Source organism: Taudactylus pleione, unplaced genomic scaffold, assembly GCF_031769625.1.
Source record: "Taudactylus pleione unplaced genomic scaffold, aTauple2 ptg000229l, whole genome shotgun sequence".
Lineage (NCBI taxonomy): Eukaryota > Metazoa > Chordata > Amphibia > Anura > Myobatrachidae > Taudactylus > Taudactylus pleione.
In genome coordinates, this window is record NW_028284631.1 from 2,598,964 (window position 1) to 2,618,680 (window position 19,717).

At 40.4% G+C, this 19,717-nt stretch overlaps 1 protein-coding gene across 1 annotated transcript in view; it reads right to left on the minus strand.

Moving 5' to 3' along the window:
• Nucleotides 1-19,717, minus strand: part of FARP2 (FERM, ARH/RhoGEF and pleckstrin domain protein 2) — a 95,308-nt gene that overhangs the window by 64,859 nt on the left and 10,732 nt on the right. Inside the window, exons 2-3 of the mRNA XM_088479221.1 lie at nt 16,066-16,300; nt 2,325-2,429 (exon numbers count right to left, since the gene is read on the minus strand). Of these exons, the coding sequence (XP_088335347.1) occupies nt 2,325-2,429; nt 16,066-16,269 (309 nt within the window). The 5' untranslated portion in view covers nt 16,270-16,300. The remainder of the gene's footprint in view (nt 1-2,324; nt 2,430-16,065; nt 16,301-19,717) is intronic.

Below are 19,717 nucleotides of genomic sequence, written 5' to 3' on the forward strand. Positions count from 1 at the left end.
AATGGTAGTGTCCAATAAGTGCAATGCCATGCCACGCCCCCTAGAACCTGTGAATAGTATAAACAGGGGTCCACTTCACACCTTCACTTGGGATGCAAAACCACAGGCAGCACAGACGGTGTAATGATTAGCGTTACTGCCTCACAGCAATGAGGTCATGGGTTCGATTCCCACCATGGCCCTAACTGTGTGGAGTTTGTATATTCTCCCTGTGCTTGAGTGGGTTTCCTCCTGGTGCTCCGGTTTCCTCCCACACTCCAAAAATATACTGGTAGGTTAATTGGCTCCCAACACAAATTAACACTAGTGTGTGTGAGCATGTGATAATGAATATAGAGTGTAAGCTCCACTGGGGCAGGGACTGATGAGAATGGCCAAATATTCTCTGTAAAGCGCTGCAGAATATGTGCGCGCTATATAAATAACTGGTAATAATAATAATAATAATAACAACAAAATAGTAAAGTAATGATCCACATGTACAGAAGACGAAGCATGTGCAATGGTACAGTGCCTATCCTCTCCATGCGGTCACCACTCCCGGGTTATTTCTGCCTCCCTATTACGCACTTTTGTAGTTTCTTGCAGCCAGCTCTCTGATCAGATGACAATGGTGAACTTGCTCATGGTAAATGGGGAACCACCTCATCCTAGGACAGTACTACACATGATCTTAGCAAAAGGCAGAGAAGCGCTGGGCTGCTGACACAGGCAGAATGCAAAGTAGTTAGTGAGTCCATCTGTTCATGTTATACTAATAGCATCTATCTCACACCCCAATAGGAGTCTATTGTCTATTTAATAGGACCACAAAGGTATATTTACCACTGCAATCCTCTTCTCACTTACGCCACCTCAAGATTGCAATAACAAGGGGAGCCCATATATATATATATATATATATATATATATATATATTTTTTTTTTTTATTGAATGTATGTGAAAACCGGAGAAACTTGAGGAACGGAACAAAATCATCCCACAGATGGGCCTGGTCAGAACTGAACCTATGACCCCAGCACTGTGAGGCAGTAATGCTAACCACTGTGCTACCATAAACCCAATATTTCCTGGGAAGCAAGATGGCAGAAAAAAGCAGGGTCACAGTAAATGTTTATGGCAGCACTCCCCTTTTCTCTAATCTTCATCATTTGGTCTAACATGAACTTCATACTGTAATCATAGTCACTATAATTATACAATCCATTAAAAAGACAGAGGATTCAATGCAATCCATCAGTAATAACTTGTAATTTTCACTTTCATTTAAAAAAAAATCTCATGAGAACCCTGAGGAGCAACTGTTCCAGGGACTGACAAGAAACACAAAAAACACACCAGAAGGCATTTGTATCTCTGTAAGATGGCATTGCCCCAAAACAATTTATTCCATACAATTACAGTCAGACCTTGTTCCTTATTGTATCACTAAGGTTTAGTTAGGCAATGGTAGATGTACTTATCTTGGAAATATGTAATCACATTTTATTTTCTGTATGGTCATGTATGTATGTATTGTACAGTGCTACATAATATGTCTGCACTTTATAAATTACAGAGGTGTTTATATATACACACACATATATGTATATATATATTATACACACACACACATATATGTATATATTATACACACACACACACACACACACACACACACACACACACACACACACACACACACACATATATATGTATATATATTATACACACACACACATATATGTATATATATTATACACACATACACATGTGTTATTTGAAAAATGAAAGCAGCTTAGCACGAAATGCAGTCACAAAGAAAGTGTGTTTGCCCAGGCATGGAAACTGTATGGCAACCAAGTGAGCTAAAAAAAAATTAAAAATTGAATAAAATTCCAGGAATTTCCATCTCTCTGCCCATGTAACCACTTCCTAACTACTAAATGATACACATTTTGCCTACTCTGCATTTAACCATGCCAGCTAAATGAGCTCATTTTAGAACTAGAAAGGTTAGCAATGCTAAATGCTATACATTTACTACCTAGCCACACCAGAGCCTCAGCAGCAGTTATCACTAATACTCATAATTACTGACACTAGTTTGAGTGGATAAAAAAATAAAAGTGAGGTATTACGTAAGGCACATCTCTCGCAGACCAGAAAGAGGTCAGCTGAGGATATAATTGCAATATTTTCTTTTTAGATATAGGAGCTTGTATTTAAGGTGAATAATCTATTTATAATAAGAAAACAAAATTTGCTTTGACATATTTTCATGCCAAACATGCAGCGAAAGCATCAAAAGTAATAAATAGTGACAAGTAGAATCTTTACATACCCACTGTGACTGTGCTGTCTGGAACTCAATGCCAAAATAGTCCGTCTCCACCACATTCAGATGAGTGAACAGCTGGCTCAGCAATGCTTGCCCCGTGGTCTTTGGCTGTACCAGACAAACAGAGACTTGTTAAGAAACAGACAAGGTCCAGAAACATCTTGTTACCTCAGACTGTAATTCCTCTAGTACAAATTACAGAAAAGAAGAATAATTCTATTCATATGGCCCTCTTTACACCAAAACTTTATTTTTTCTGCAGGTATGACCTTTTAAAGTGGATATGTTACCAACCCACAGTAATAGTAACCCAAACCCCTGTGCTGTCCCGATTTTGATGAGAGAGTAGTGCTATGGAGGCTCTATCCAGCTGTCATGATGGGGACATTTTTTTCCAAATTGAGCGGGAAGACTGGAAGGTGTATCCCATTCATTGCTACTGATACGTATTTATGAGCTACAGTGCCATGAATATTGGTTAAGAGGACAAAATGGATTCCTCCATTGCATGTAGGTTACAGGCTTGCTCTAACAAAAGAAGATACCAGCTCATTCTAGGTTACCAACTTCATAACACCAGCATCAGTGACCTGTATTTTCACAGCAGGCAGCATAAAGAGGGCGCATTACTGACAAATGATTAGCTTTACCGAGCAAAAACCTCTTTCTTCTCATACATTTTAGTGAGCCATAAACTTGGAAACCAAACCAATTGTTTAGCAATGCAGTAAGTTTGTGAGACAGAATCCTACGAACTATACAATAGGGACAGTGAACATAAACATACAATATTAATATATCCATTGTTGTGAGAACAGACATTGAGTGTATTCTAACCTTTAATGTTATGGTCATTGCTCTGAGTCAATAAAATGAAGCATCTTTGGACTTTTGAATAGTACATCAACACTTCTACTACTTCATTTGTAATATAGTTAACAATACACCTATATGTTTACACTCCTTTCCTTCACAATAATTAGTAAGTAGGAGAGCTCTAACACAGAAAGGATAACTTAAATGCACAAATGTAGATCCTAGTTTAACAGATATATAGACTGAAAGGTTTAATCAATGGGTGAAGTTTTTTTTCAGTGTACACTAAAGTTGATATCAGTAAGACAACAGAATAAGGATGACAAAAGAAAAGAGCTCAGTGATGTAGAATACAAGGTTACAGTACAATAGCGCACAGAAAATGACGCATATACATCTATGAATGAATCACACCAGGGAGGTCACAACAAGTTTGGCACCTTCAGATCTTTCGTAGCCAAAGGGACCACCGTAGAGTAAATGACAGAATTGTGCTTTGGACTATTAAATAGAGCGGTCTCAGCATCTGGACACAATTCTCTCTGGAATTCAGAAAATTCCCCTACAAATAGTAATAACAGAATCAGCCTGTGTGAGGCCAGGGAAATTCCACTGTGTTAACCCCTTTTTATCCACCAACACCATCTGCATTCTCACTGGATCCTGTGTGAACTGGACAGGTGACAAGAATAACCGTAACTTTAACACTGCACATTTTATTACATGGCACCAACATTAAATAGACACACAAAAGTGCTCTTGTGATGTTACTCATAACAGTTAGATGATGATTGTACCAATAACTGATAATAATAAATATGGAGTATAAAAAAAAAAAATATATTTAAAAACTAGTTTAAATAATTGATGTATGAAATATACCAAAACATTGTTCTTTTGCATTTTTGAAAAGGAGCATTTAATCTGGAAACAAGATAGGTTTATAGACACAAGCATCTTTTACAATAAAGTAAATCTGGTTCTTTTGTAGAAATCATCTTATATCTAACATATACTAGTCCTTCAAGGTGAGTGCGAGCCATTGATTGGAAAAGCATCCTTATGGTCCCACTAACACAGATTCAATGTGAAAGGTCATGTAACAAAAGTAAGAAATGACATGATAATTAGAAACAATTGTAACCGGTTTATTAGAACTATGAGAATACTCCGTGCTCTCTGTGTAAGAATCCACCTATTTCTAAGACCGATGTTACATATAGGACCAACGTGAAGCATACTTACCGACTTTTTAGGTCTCCTCTCCGGGAGAAGCCTCTTTGGGGGTCAGGGCCGAGCTCCTATGTCATTAGGTCCCATCACGGGGCCGTGAGGAGGGGACGGGGCTAAATGACACCGTTTTGCATGATTTAGCCCCGCATCCTCCATACAGAGCCGTGATTCCCGGCAATTATCTCCCCACCCTGCCCACTTAACTAGGAGGTGGGGTGGGATACAGGACATCCGGACACTCTTCCTGGGGGGCTACATGGAAATTCGTGAGTCTCCCGAAACTTCAGGGAGAGTAGGAAAGTATGATGAGAAGACAGTCATGTTTTATTGTAACCAGTGGTACAACGCTAACAAAAGTCCTTTCATTTAGCGCTTAGTATAAGGATAAACATGTATAAAAGGTTTAGAATCTAAATAGTATTAACTTTTAAACTGAAATTGTGAATATAGACTCTCAGATACAGATCAAAGACCTGTACAAAAGTAGATACAATAACCATAAGAAAAGAACAATAATCGTTGTTAGTATAATTACTAAATTGCCAATAAAAATATTATCTACTGTATCTAGTATTGGGAGTAAGCAAAATTCCTTCTTCTACTGATCGAACTGCAGTTACTTAAATATTTGAATTAAAATACAAAAAGTTTACACATACGCTTGCCATTAGTTCTGGACACATGTGAATTATACAGGTTTTGTGGCTGATTAAAACCAGGTGGTATGGAGCCAGCCACAGAATCTGTGTGATGCTTATGTGTCCCAAATTAAATAGATGATATGGCAAGTCTACTTGTGTGTGTAAATATATATAGCAAAGTTGCTGTGAGCTTTAAACCTTGATAGCCATCACATTAGTGTTAAACTCAGGATATGCTATGTCCATGTTATAATTCTGAGCAATAGAGTAGGGTAGGGACAGTAAAGTGGGGTCCCGTGACGGGGGCTGCAAGCTTAAATGCAGTGATCAATTCATGAACCAAAACCCCACTGTTTATTATGTTTATTATTATTATTGTTAGTTATTATGGTGAGTGCAGAGCCCCTGTGATTTTTATATATATATATATATATATATATATATATATATATATATATTTAGTATGATAGAAGCTGTGTTTGGTGACTGTCTTGCCTTTAAAAGCCATAATTTTGTTGGCAGGAAAGCTTTAAACCAGGTAACATTTTTTCAGTTGAAACACTGTGATAGCAGCTACCAGGTTTCCATAAGTATGACAGATAGTGTAGGACCTGCAGAGAAATGGGTTCCCGTGATGAGGGCTGCAGGCTTAAATGCATTGATCAATCCATGAACCAAAACCCCATTATTTATGCATTATTGTGAGCGATTTGACAATGGTGAATGCTGAGTTTTCTGTTTTTATCTATTTAAGCAATGTGGTCACAAGCCACTTGCACACCAGTCCTGGCTGGGAATGGCGAGTGCAGGTTTGCACCCCAAATCTGGGAGTGGCGAGTGCAGTGGATTTCTGAATTTTTTTATTTGGTTAATTTTGAATAAGCCTTTTTGTGATCATAGCTTTCTCATGCACCCCTGTGCAAGCTCATTTATATTAAACTGTGTCAGCTGCCTTTTTGGTAGTGTGATAGAAGCTATGTTTGATGACTGTCTTGCCTTTAAAAGCCATAAGTTAGTTGGCAGGTAAGCTTTAAACCAGGTAACATTTTTTCAGTTTAAACTCTGCGATAGCAGCCACCAGGTTTCCATAAGTATGACAGATAGTGTAGGACCTGCAGAGAAATGGGGTCCCGTGATGTGGGCTGCAGGCTTAAATGCATTGATCAATCCATTAACCAAAACCCCATTATTTATGTGAGTGACTTGACAATGGTGAGTGCTGAGTTTTCGGGGATTCTTTTTAGAAATATATATATATATATATATATATTTATTTTACACACACACAATCAAAATAACCAATTAGGCCCTCTCTGTGTATACAACAAATAATTTCAATATACACACACATACACACACAAACACGAGTGTCCAATTCCCTAAGGCAGGGGTTCCCAACCACGGTCCTCAAGGCACACTAACAGTCCAGGTTTTAGGGATAGCCATACTTGAGCACAAGTGACTTAATTAGTACCTCAGTTATATTGATTTAACCATCTGTGCACAATCATGGATATCACTAAAACCAGGACTGTTAGTGTGCCTTGAGTACCAAAGGTTGGGAATCAGTGCCCTAAAGGAATATTTAAAGAGCGTAGAACAATCCAAATATAAGGAATGACAGTTCCTTGTCAGAAATCACACCAAACTTCTGAAATACATAAAAGACAAGGTGCGCCTCCTAGCGCAATAAATCTCATAACCACCAATAGTGCATAAACGTATAAAGTGGACTCGTAAGAAATTATAAATGAAATATGGTTTATCTGAACACCCAGAATGATTCCACAAGTGTCCTCAAAAGTCTTTTATTTATGGCTTCGCTTAACATAAATAACAAACAAAAATATATTGTATAATCCTGTATAACAACTAGTTACACTAAAAAAAATATGTAATGCTCGTAAAAATGTAAAATTATTTGCACTTAACTGGCGCAAATAACCGATTTTCATGAAATCTGCATCATTTTATAGTGGAAACTCCTAGAAATAACCTGCAGTTCTCTTTTTCTGGACATTTGGAGAGTATAATCAAACCCACAAATGTGATGCTCCAGATACTCAACTAGCTCAAAGGAAGGCCAGCTCTATAGCTTCTCTAACGAGCAAACCCATTTTCAGCTGTGATAACATAACTGCACAAGGGTTTTCAAGGGTTTTCTAATCATCCATTAGTCTTCTAACGAGCTTAGCAAACACAATGTACCATTAGAACACTGGATTGATGGTTGCTGGAAATGGGCCTCTGTACACCTATGTAGATATTCCTTTAAAAACCAGACGTTTGCAGCTAGTATAGTCATTTACCACATTAACAATGTATAGAGTGTATTTCTGATTAATTTAATGTTATCTTCATTGAAAAAAAAGAAGTGATTTTCTTTAAAAAATAAGGAAATTTCTAAGTGACCCCAAACTTTTGAAAGGTAGTGTGTGTGTGTGTGTGTGTGTGTGTGTGTGTGTATAATATATATATATATATATATATATATATATATATATATATATACACACATACATACACACACATACACAGTCAGGTCCATAAATATTGGGACATTGACAGAATTTTCATATTTTGGCCTCTATTCACCACCACAATGGCTTTGAAATGAAACAAACAAGATGTGATTTAACTGCAGAATTTCAGATTTAATTTGAGGGTAATTACATCCAAATCAGGTGAACGGTGTAGGAATTACAATGGTTTCTATATGTGCCTCCCACTTTTTAAGGGGCCAAAAGTAATGGGTACTTCTGGGTACATTGTGGTGGTCTCACAAGGTATTATTATTATTACCATTTTATTTATACAGCGCACACATATTCAGCAGCGCTTTACAGAGAGAATATTTGGCCACTCACATCAGTCCCTGCCCCAGTGGAGCTTACACTCTATATTCCCTACCACATGCTCACACACATACACACTAGGGTTAATTTTGTTGGGAGCCAATTAACCTACCTGTATATTTTTGGAGTGTGGGAGCAAACCGGACTACCCGGAGGAAACCCACGCAAGCACATGGAGAATATACAAACTCCACACAGGTATGGCCGTGGTGGGAATCGAACCCATGACCTTAGTGCTGTGAGGCAGTAATGCTAACCATTACACCGTCTGTGCTGACCAAAGGTAGGCAATGTACTTTTTTTTCTTTTTTTACTAATGGCACAGCTAAAAGTAGGACTAATAAATGCTCTAAATACACCCTGCGGCAACAGAATGCTGACCTTAATATCCAATGCATGTATATTGTATAATGACACACCCACCAAGTGAAAATACAACATGTGGAGGTTGCTTCATGAAGCTAGCGTGGTGGATTTTCAGACATGTTGGGTTAGAAATGGGCAGGCGCTGAGCCTATAATGAATGCTCACACACAGAACAGCAGTGGTCGGCAAGCACAGAAGCTGTGTGAACAAGTTAACACTGGGGCTTTAGAATATAGTGGACATCAAAATATCATATTAGACTATCCATACAAAGAGTGGTCTATGGGAAACTTTAGATAGTCCTCATTGTATCTCTCCTAAGAATGCGGCTACTGATCTCTATTACAACTACAGTTTCATGTTTATGTTGGATGACAGCAGTCTTGGTGTGACTTGTTTCAGGTTATGAAAGCTCTCCACACAACATAAGAAGAGTGGGTGCAGATTATTTATCCCATGGAGATCAACATAAGTAAAGCAAACACACATTCCAGTTAAACAAAGAAACCTCAAAACTGTGAAGTTATCCTGGGACACTTATCCCATATGTCAGAGACGATTACATCTTCCTTCTGCTATCTGGGTGTGTATTCGCTCCCTTTCTCCTCAAGACTGGATGCAACCAAGCAGGAAGCAATCAAGCAGCTATTAAGAGTTACTGTGGTTTCCTGTTGCAGCCTCAGAGAACGGTTTATAACTGCATCAGCAATTTACCTTTCAGAAAATACCACCAGTGAACAATTGTGTACTGAAACAGTGTTATAGAAAAAGATATCCATTATTTACACATCTCCGCTAATAAGGATGGCTGACAGCCACAGGCTCATTCCACTTTCAAAAAGCTGCATTGAAATATGTGAAGGATTACCTTGCTGTACTGCAATTCATATCATTGAAAAGGTTTATTGAACCTGGTTATATCAGTTACATGTATTAATTTTGTTTCACACAATTTGTTATTTGTTTTACATTACAATCTTGTGAGGTTTCTGTCACTATGAGGGATCCTGTTCCCACTGCTATCGCTCAGTCTGCAGCCCTCTTTCACACCAAACACGTTCTCAAGCCGAATCAACTTCCTGATGAAGCTCAAGGGATTGGCACAATATACTGCAACTAGGATGTCTGCGACAATGCCCCTGCCCCATGCGACTGTGTCTAACAGAATTAATAGATCACTGAATTCCAAAAGATAAGATGCCTGAAGATTGTGATGATCATATTACAGTTTTTCCATTTCTGTCCACTGTAAAATAAAGACATCCCGGAAAAACAGGAGCTGAATAAAACTAGTCACTCACACCTTAATAAAATAAACGCTCAATTGGTTAAGGTGTAGGACAGTGTTGGCTAACCTTGACACTCCAGCTGTTGTGGAACTATATATCCCAGCATGCCCTGCCACAGTTTTAGCATGCCCTAATAGCAAAACTGTAGCAGTGCTGGGTTATGTAGTTCCATAACAGCTGGAGTGTCAAGGTTAGCCAACACTGGTGTAGGACATGCTGAAAGTAATTTCCATAATACTGTATTGGCCTGGCTGAAAAGCTTTTTACCCCTATAATCTTGTGTGCAAACGCTTGTCATTTCTACAGCATGGGGTGGCCACTGTCAAATGGCTGATAACATGCAGTCTTGTGACATTGACCAACGCTGGATAGGACACATCCTGAGCCAGAAATTGCAATGGATTATGGTATCCAACCCTATTACAGTAACCCTGAAAGGGGCAGACTAGATGGGCCAAGTAATTCATATCTGCCGGCAAATTCTATGGGCACGATTCTATTCAGCTCCCGGAGCTATTCAATACACCGCGCTGCCAAGTCCGACTAATGATTTCTTCTCTCATCCCTCCGGGGATGAGAGAAGAAATCCGACAAAAGTCCAGGCGCGAGGCTGTTTTCTGCCCTTAGCGCCTGGAAAACAGCCTCGCGCCGGGAGGTTAGGTCGGGGAATGCACGTTATCGCGCCTAAACACCCTGTTTAAGGTGCGATAACGAGCCTACCCCGACCTAACATCGCGATGAATTGAATAGCTCCGGGAGCTATCTCCTGGAGCTATTTACATCGCGCTGAATAGAATCATGCCCTATGTTTCTATTTAAACTGTACAACAACAAAAATTTATAATTTCCTAGTGGCAAAACATTTACAGTGACAAATTGTTTAGAAATTAGGGACAACTAACACCTATGTAATTGTTGATTTACAAGCTAGACCCACTACAAATACATTTCAAACTTACACCTAACAATTATTTGATGGTACCGATCGCTAAATACACTTATCAGTGTATAACCTTACACTCTACGGCATTGTATCTAGAGTTTCTATATCACTTGCCCATCGCTTCCAGCGGGTACAGTTTCAGCTGTTTTAGAACACAATATATAGGCTACCCAATATTGTGTCCTTTATCTGATGCCAGTGGGTATTATATCCCCAGAGAGAATGGAGAAACACTAAAGGTGCATACACACTAGACGATATGCTCCCTGAGCGATATCGTCTAGTGTGTCCCCGGCAGGCTGTGCTCAATGTCGTTCATGACATTGAGCACAGCCACTGAACGATATCATTAGCGATATCGTTCAGCGCCGGGCTCTCTCACCATTCCCTGACATGCAGCAACCTGACGAGGTCGTCAGGTTGGCCTGCATGTCAGCCCGATGAACGAGGATGACGAACGACCCACGGGAACGCGCGTCGTCGTCATCGTTCATCTTTTTTGTGTTAAAAATGGACGATAAAGTGGACGACTGAACGATAACGATATCGTTATCGTTCAGTCGTCCACTTTAATCGCCCAGTGTGTACGCACCATAACAGAATACAAAAAACAACAACAAACAAAAACAAATAGCAAATATATAAAAATGGAGCATTTTTTCAATAATCAAATCATGTGTAATGGGACAGTTTAATACTTTACAGTAGATTCTGAGAAACTGTGGCTTAGAAAGGACTTGTAGAGTCTGTTGCTGGCACTGGCATATTTTGGGTAGGGCATCTATCCAAGATTATAAACAGCTCGATTATTACATTATGCCCCAGGCCTTCTCTCCTAAACTGATGTGGGCGTTTGTGTGCCTCCCTCCTGACTCATAGCACAAGCAGCAACAGATCTGGGAGCCAGAACAGCAGCATCAATAACACAGCTATTATAATAAAACATTCACATGCACAGCAATGAGGCACTCATATGGCGATTAGGTCTCGCTCCCACTGACATATATTAGAAATCAGTGAGTAGGAAGCATAGCGAATAGTTGTGCTAGTTTGACCTCTCCCATGACCTCATTAAGGGGATTTTAAGATGTCAGGCTGCTTAACTATTACAGCTTGTATAGTAGTTTATAAATAGTTTTGTGCCCACCACGTCAAGCCTAAAAACATTGCATAGACTTTTATATATCCAAATATTCAAATGTAGAGAAGATTGTTTATAAGCGAATGTGCAACATTTTATGATTCAATAATACCATCAACTGTTTTACTGTCGGAGCAATTTTTATACCTGCTTAGCGGGTGTGTTTGCTTCCAAAGATCAATCTGGTTTGTTATATCAACATCAGAAAGATAATTTACCCAGTTTACCCAGGATAATTTACCCAGTTACCACGTAATAAATAGCCTTTTGGCATATAGGGAAAATCTAAATATGATCATGTGAATCTATAAAATAATATGGATCGGTGCTTTACTTTACAGTGTGCCAACTCATGTAAGTGCAACAAATTTTAAAAGCACAGAATTTTAATTCAGAGTTTTCAAGTTCAGATACACGTTAATCCTAAAAGTCACCAATTTACTATCTGCTCAACTGCAATCTGTAGTCCCCATGATGGAAGTTTAATGCGCACAGGAAAAATAGATTGTATTCCAAGCTGCAATTTGTGCCAACACAAATAGAATTTTCCTGCATGTCTTGTGGTGCAGGATGTAAATTATTCTAATTTACAATAAGTTTGGTCTGTGGAAAAATCATGTTACACGGTTTAATATTAGTATAATACGTAAGAAAGGTAGATCGTTCCACCATCCTGAAGGTGCTTCTTATTTTACTCTGATGGTGTCACCCATATTTGGGAGTCTTTTGCTGCTTTGCCTGGCAGCGAAACTATAGGACTTCTTGGCCAATCACCTATTAGCGTGAACATGTAGGGGCAAATCTGTCTGATGGACAGCCTAAAGCTGCAGGACTTTAATATTCTTAAATAATTGCATTAATTTCTAGAGGTCACAATTTGCTTTTGTATCAGCTGGCACAGAGGGCCTGATTCAGAGCCGCTCGTTCGCTCCGAGCGATGTTCGCACAAGTGCGCATGCATATGGATTGTTATACGCATGCGCGTACTAGTCATTGCAGTCGGAAATTGTGTGCTCGCAAAATAGCGAATGCCTGCTATTTTGAGTGACAGGATGAGGCGTTTGTGGGTGGTAACAGGGGAAGGTGCTTGAAAACGGGGAGTGGAGATCCGAACGCAGGCGCGCCAAACGGTCAAAACGGGCATTTTAAGGGTGTGCATAATTAACAAAGCAGCGTCATCGACCACGTCACTTGGTTGTCTTTTAGCCTGAACTGCTCGCATGATTGCGGTAGGAAAATCCTACCACAAGCACTGTGAGCAGTTCATACGCCTTTCGATGTACTCGATTAATCTAATAAATAGCGGAGATGACGTAGGATGCGATTGGCCAGGGGGAGTTTTTAAAAAAATAGGGAGCGCATGTTTCGTTCGCTCGTTCAGACATAGAGGAGTCAACAGACCGCAAAGAGCGAGCGCTCTATTTAAATATCCGGCCCCTTTTTCTGAACGAGCGAGCGCAAATAGCGTCCGGCTCTGAATCAGGCCCAGAGTTCCATTCCTGCAGACTCTCACCGGAAGCTAGTACACGTCGATGTGGATCATAGATACAAAGTACAATACTCAATACAACATGTAACAATCCACAGCCTATACTGCTGCTTAATGGAGATTTCTCAGACAATTAATACAGCAATTTATGTTTGGAAAAGAAACTGCCTTTAGCAGCAATGTCCAGACACTACTACTGAAGATGGATTTGTACATAGGGAGGAAAAACAGCAAAGCTTGTTATAACAGCTCATCCCACGTCCATCTGCTGTCCGTTCAAAACTAACCTGTCCTGAGGATACCAGCTGCTCTCAGTCATTACATACATCAAGCAAAGGATTACATTGGCTGTGCCCATCACACCAGTCACTCAAACATAGCGGTTCACAGCCACTTACACTCATGCCAACCACAATCATCTAGCGAATACTAATATGCCAACCAGTTCTAGCAGGACAATACTAACAAATGTGACTATAGAGCTTCAAGAACTAAAAATTAATCCTTTACTAAGAGCTCCTCTTAGCCTTGCACAATGTTAGAACATCAGTATGCATTATAATTTCAGAAAATGATTTTTCAAATTATTATTTATTACCATCATGACAAACAGCATGGTAGGACTATAAATAGTGTAATTCTAGATATCGGAATGGTCATTAGAGAATTCTGGCACGGATAAAATAAGTTTAACTTGTTGCACACCTGACCTCTCCTCTAGTGATCCCTAGTGAAGTCACACTGTTTTAGAAATGAGAGCACCCACCTAGTAGTGAGCTCTTGTGATGTCACACGGTTCTAGAAAATAAAGCACCCCAGCTTGCAGTCAGCCCCGATTATGTAAAACTCTACAAATGATAGTACTCCAGGCTTGTAGTGAGTCCTGGTGATGTCATACTCTGTACTAGAAATTAGAGCACCCCCAACTAGATGTGAGCTCTAGTGATTTTATACTCTGTTCTAGAAGAGAGCACCCTCAGCTAGGAGAGAGCCCTAGTGATGTCTCATACTGTACTAAAAATTATAGCTCCCGAGCCTAGTAGCGAGTTCTGTTGATATCACATTGTGTACTAGGAAAGAGAGCAGCCCTGGCGATTTCATATCTGTTCTAAAAAAAAGAGAACAAGAGCACCCCCGGCTAGGAGAGAGCCTGATGTCTCATACCGTACTACAAATGATAGCTCCCCAGGCTAGTAGTGAGCCGCGGTGATGTCCCATTCTGTTCTAGAAAAGAAAGCATCCCCAGTCAGTAGTGAGCCCTGGTGATGTCCCCTTCTGTTCTAGAAAGCATCCCCAGTGAGCCCTGGTGATGTCACACTCTGTACTAGAAAAGATAGCACATCTCCATACAAAAGGTCATGTCTTCGGCTAGCATACTCAGAGCTAACACATGCCCGATATTACAATAAAAAGGATTGGATCCTAATGTTGATAATCGCAGCCAGAAGATGACCAGCCTGTGTGTGCAGTCATTGCCTGACAGCAGTAACAGTTCCCAGTTTCTTTTGATATCTCATTGCACAAATTTGTACATGGCCATGTTGGACACGGACCCATTGCTCAGCTCTTTGACCAAGCAGCAGTATCAGCCCTTGTATGGTCATCATTAAAACAACATTTTTTGGATTGGCTGCATCAGACTAGCATTTGTCCAGCTGTGTGGCAACTGCAGGTTTAATACCCATTTAACAAGAATTTTTGTTTAACCTCACACTGTCATTCCTGTAATCAAAACTGTAATAGGAATAGAGCATGCAGGGTGTGTCCCACCAACTGCACAGACCAAGGAGGAACACTCCAGTGTAAAAGATTTCTGACTAGATACTGTCATTGAAGGAGTGTGTTTTATTCTGCACCGTATATGTATAATATACCCCACAGCCTCCGCTACACTTGCATGTTTGCACCTTTTTGACTGACAGCTGAGCATGAATTAATGTTACTACTTTTTTAACAGATTACCAATACCCGTCAATCTCACTTACAGAGAGAGTGAGAGATCAACCTCATCAGACACCGAAAGCTGTATAGCCGAGTTATAGGTTTATAAATGATGATACTTATGTAGTTAAACCAACATAGTTACGAGTTCCTTCAGCGGTGCTCATTTGCCACAAAAGTCAGAAGGGAAAAATGTAGGGTTTTTGTAATTGTGACATTTTTCGTTGATCTTAGAATGAATACTTTAATAATTTGATCTGAAGTGACCTTACTGGGGTTTAATGCGGTTTGTGTTAGGATACCTTTTTTTTGTCACTTAGCATTAATTTAAAGTTGAACTCCAACACAAATGAACAATTGAGTTTTGAGTTTGCTATGTTATGGTAAAACATATAATCATACTTAGCTGGTGTCAAGCTTGACCCTGGAGATCCCCAAAATTCTAGTGATACAGACTCTTCCTGCCACCTTCCTCTTTCAAATGGGTAGTAATGTTGTTGATGCCCATCATGCTAAATGTGAAGTTTTCTATGATTAGCTCTGGTAATGGGAGTGGTGGAGGAGGAAGCACAAGGCAGATTTGGACACCGCTGGGAATCTCTGCCCTGTTGTATCGATCATTATTTGTGATGTGGCCAATTCCAGTTCTCTCTTATAACAGGGAGAGCTACAGCAGTGTAGTAGACCAATGACAAGGGGTTCTAGCTGTGCTACTCTGGTTATGTGTGCCCCCTTAATTATCATACTGATGTGTACATAACTGTTGTCCTCTAATTAATGCGCTAACTAACAAATGTTCTTGCTCTTGTAAGGGTGAAACAGTACAATGTTTTTTCAACAGAGAACCAATCACGTGCTTAAAAAGTGTGCCTAGTTTACAGCACTGGGGACCATATTAGCATAACAAACTTTTTACAAAATCATACACTACTGTAATTTAACGTATTTTTTTATTAGTATAGACAGCTTGCATAACATGTCCGAGATCTAGATTTATAAAAATACTTAAGAAATAAAAAAAAACACATACCCCCATTTCCACAGCAAGCTCTGTTCCATCCAGAAGCAACACCGTTGAGCATAAGTCTTGATTTGAGACTTTGGGAGGCGAGGACGATAGAGCTGCGCTGAGGTTCTGTCCTGGCTCTAGTGTGCTAATCCCGGTGCTTCTCTGTGCGCCTAGCCGGGCACCTGGAGTCTGTAACACCCGATAAGTGCCTTCTATGTCTCCCATGATGGCTCTCTCGTGCTCAACTCTCTGCAACCTGTACAAAAGAGAAAGTGTATAGTTATTATTATATTATACATCATGCAAACCACCCAATATGGTAGGCAGCCCCTGTATGTCCAAATATAGTCAACATTCCTCTGTCTTGTTTTCCCTTTATTGTATATGACCAATTTAAGCACTAATATTGCATCCAAGATCACAGCTGGTTACTATGGCCCAAGCAAGTCTTCTTATAAAAGGTGTCATAAGTGTATAAGATTACCAAGCAATGCCTGGACAGCTGTAGACAGAAATGTTAGTACAAATATTAGGGTACAAGGTGGGAGCCTTTGTAGAAACCCTTGACTGGACATCATATTTAGCTTAGAAATCAGTTAACCTATGAAACAAGTCAAATACCTGCTATACAGTCAAGCGCAAACTTGTTACCAACTGGATAGGACAAAGTGGACTGTTTCTAAATAGATTTACACAGAGACAGGAAAATGATTTCCCAGGGTTAAAGCCTTGTCTATTAGTGAAGCTAATGCCTATGAAGTTATGCCTGTATGAGTGTTGTCAGAGGTACATTCATACAAATAAGCTCATTTTGTATGTGGTCCTGATGATTGGGTCTTTACCCTGAAACCGTTTGATCGCTGACGTACGTGCGTGCGTGTGTATATTTTATTATTAAATTTTACTTATAGGGCGCCACAAGTGGTCCGCAGCGCCGTACATACAGTAAAGCGTACACAGAACATTACTATACAGTAACCAAAATATGAACAGAGCACAAGTAACAATTAGCAACACAATTCTCCATACACAGTACAGCTCTGAAGGTGAAGGCTGTTATAGAAGTGCTAGAGAAGAAGGCTGTGAGACAGTGGGGAGGAGGACCCTGCTCCTAGGAGCTTACAATCTAGGTGAGAGGGGAGTCGGACAGATGACTTGAGGCATGAGTGTGTAGAGATGGGGCCCGAGTGCAGGAAGAAAGCAAGTTAGAGATGGCTGAGGCACGAGGGAGAGCGACCGGGTGACACGGTTATGTGGTGGAAGGGTATGCTTTGATGAACAGGTGGGTTTTCAGTGCACCTTTGAAGCTCTGCAAGGTCGGGGAGAGCCTGATCGAGCGAGGGAGCTCATTCCAGTGAAGGGGGGCTGCACAGGCTAAATCTTGGATACGAACATGAGATGAAGTAACCAGGGTGGAGGAGAGGTAACAGTCATCGGCAGACCGGAGTGAGCGGGAGGGAGTATGTAAGGAGATGAGGTTAGAGATGTAGGGAGCAGTAGAGTTAGAGAGGGCCTTGTATGTGAAGGTGAGGCGTTTGAAGAGGATTCTGTAGGGGAATGGGAGCCAGTGCAGGTTTTGGCAGAGGGAGCAGCAGAAGTGGAACGGCGGGAGAGGGAAGATAAGTCTAGTTGCAACATTGAGAACAGACTGGAGCGGGGCAAGATGGCAATGTGGGAGGCCAGTAAGGAGAAGGTTGCAGTAGTCAAGCCGAGAAATGATTAGTGAATGAATAATCAGTTTGGTAGCATACATACACACACAAATAGGATTTTTGCATCACTGTTATATAAAACGTTTCCCTGGAAAGAAGGAGCAAGGCTTTTGCTAATGCGACACAACCAGTTTGACCAAAACAACTTGTTTTATATGCAAATAAAACAGTGAGAGGTGAAAGGAGAAACATGTGGCTGGCTGACAGCACAGACCACTTCAAGGATCCCCTCTCTACACAGGAAACTGGACAACTGGAGCCTTTATTATGTCTTTATCATGTTTAAGTAAAGACCAACTGGCTGAAAGGAGGACACATTCCGCACAAGGCAAAGGCAACACACACCCATGTGAGCCTTATGCAAACAACGCATTTACAAGCAATTAGGCCTACACAGAACTGCTGTGCTTACCACTCAGACATGTGGCTGTGTGTGAAGAACTTCAAGTGAATAAAATAGTTAATTATTATTATTATTATCAGTTATTTATATAGTGCACACATATTCCGCAGCGCTTTACAGAGAGAGTATTAGGCCATTCACATCAGTCCCTGCCCCAGTGGAGCTTACACTCTATATTCCCTACCACATGCGCACACACACTAGGGTTAATTTTTGTGGGGAACCAATTAACCTACCAGTATATTTTTGGAGTGTGGGAGGAAACCGGAGAACCCGGAGGAAACCCACGCAAGCACAGGGAGAATATACAAACTCCACACAGTTAGGGCCACGGTGGGAATTGAACCCATGACCTCATTGCTGTGAGGCAGTAAGGCTAACCATTACACCATCTGTACTGCCCCATTGTATACTATAATACTAGTTACATGGCTGGTAGCTCGCTTAAGTATTGAAGACGTTTATCAAACAATTTACTCTCCCCCTCGTAGCTTCCCTTCCTGTGACAATTTACTCTCCCCCTCGTAGCTTCCCTTCCTGTGACACCCCTAAATATTCATGGCAGATTTCAAAGTCCTTTTTGAACGGCCATAAATTAGATTTGAGCTAAGGAAAATAAATATAAAAGTTTGTGAACTTGGAAAAAAAATATTTGTATTTTAGTTACATCGTGCCATAATATTATGCAGCATTGTACACTGAAGGGATCATGGTAAAAATTACATAATTGTTTCAATGTGTCCTGATGAAAAGACACGCTGAGTAACAGCAACAGGAGACACATCCCTTTCAGTGTCACTGGGGCCTGCAGTTATCTAACGTTCTTATAAACGCTAACTCGCACGACACGGGTTACCCATTTACACTGCAGGGTTGCACAGGTCATTCCCGCGTTAAACCCTGCAAGCTACCTGATTTGGATTGCTGAGTCACTCGACCCAGAATCCAACCCTTGCCCCTTTTACACCTAGCAGCAACCCAGGTTAACCCCGCAATAACCCAGCTTTTAACTGTGGTGTAAAAGGGGTATGAATAAGCTCCTTGGCCATTCACATCAGTCCATTCCCCGATGGAGCTTACAATCTATATATATTCCCTACCACATGTACACGCACACACTTCTACACTAAGGTTCATTTTTGGTTGGGAGCCAATTAACCTACCAGTATATTTTTGGAGTGTGGGAGAGAATCCATGCAAGAACAGGCAGAATATACAAACTCCACACAGTTACGGCTTTTGTGACTCTTGGCAGACAACAATTATTCCATACACCTCAATGTCATAATGTCATTGTCATTACCTGGATCCAGCAACAACATCATCAAGGTTTCCCACACAGCACCCTGACTGGACTAACATGACCGACATCGCACAGTAAGTACTTACACCTTAAAACACAATTTACTGTTCCTGTCATTAGATCTTTTGGGACTCGTTACACAGCTGCATACCAGTACTGCAGATCATTATAGGTGCTAGTTCAAAATTTCATTAGCTTGCCCCTTTGTTATCTGGATCTACAGTACTGTGCACAAGTTTTAGGCATGTGTGGGAA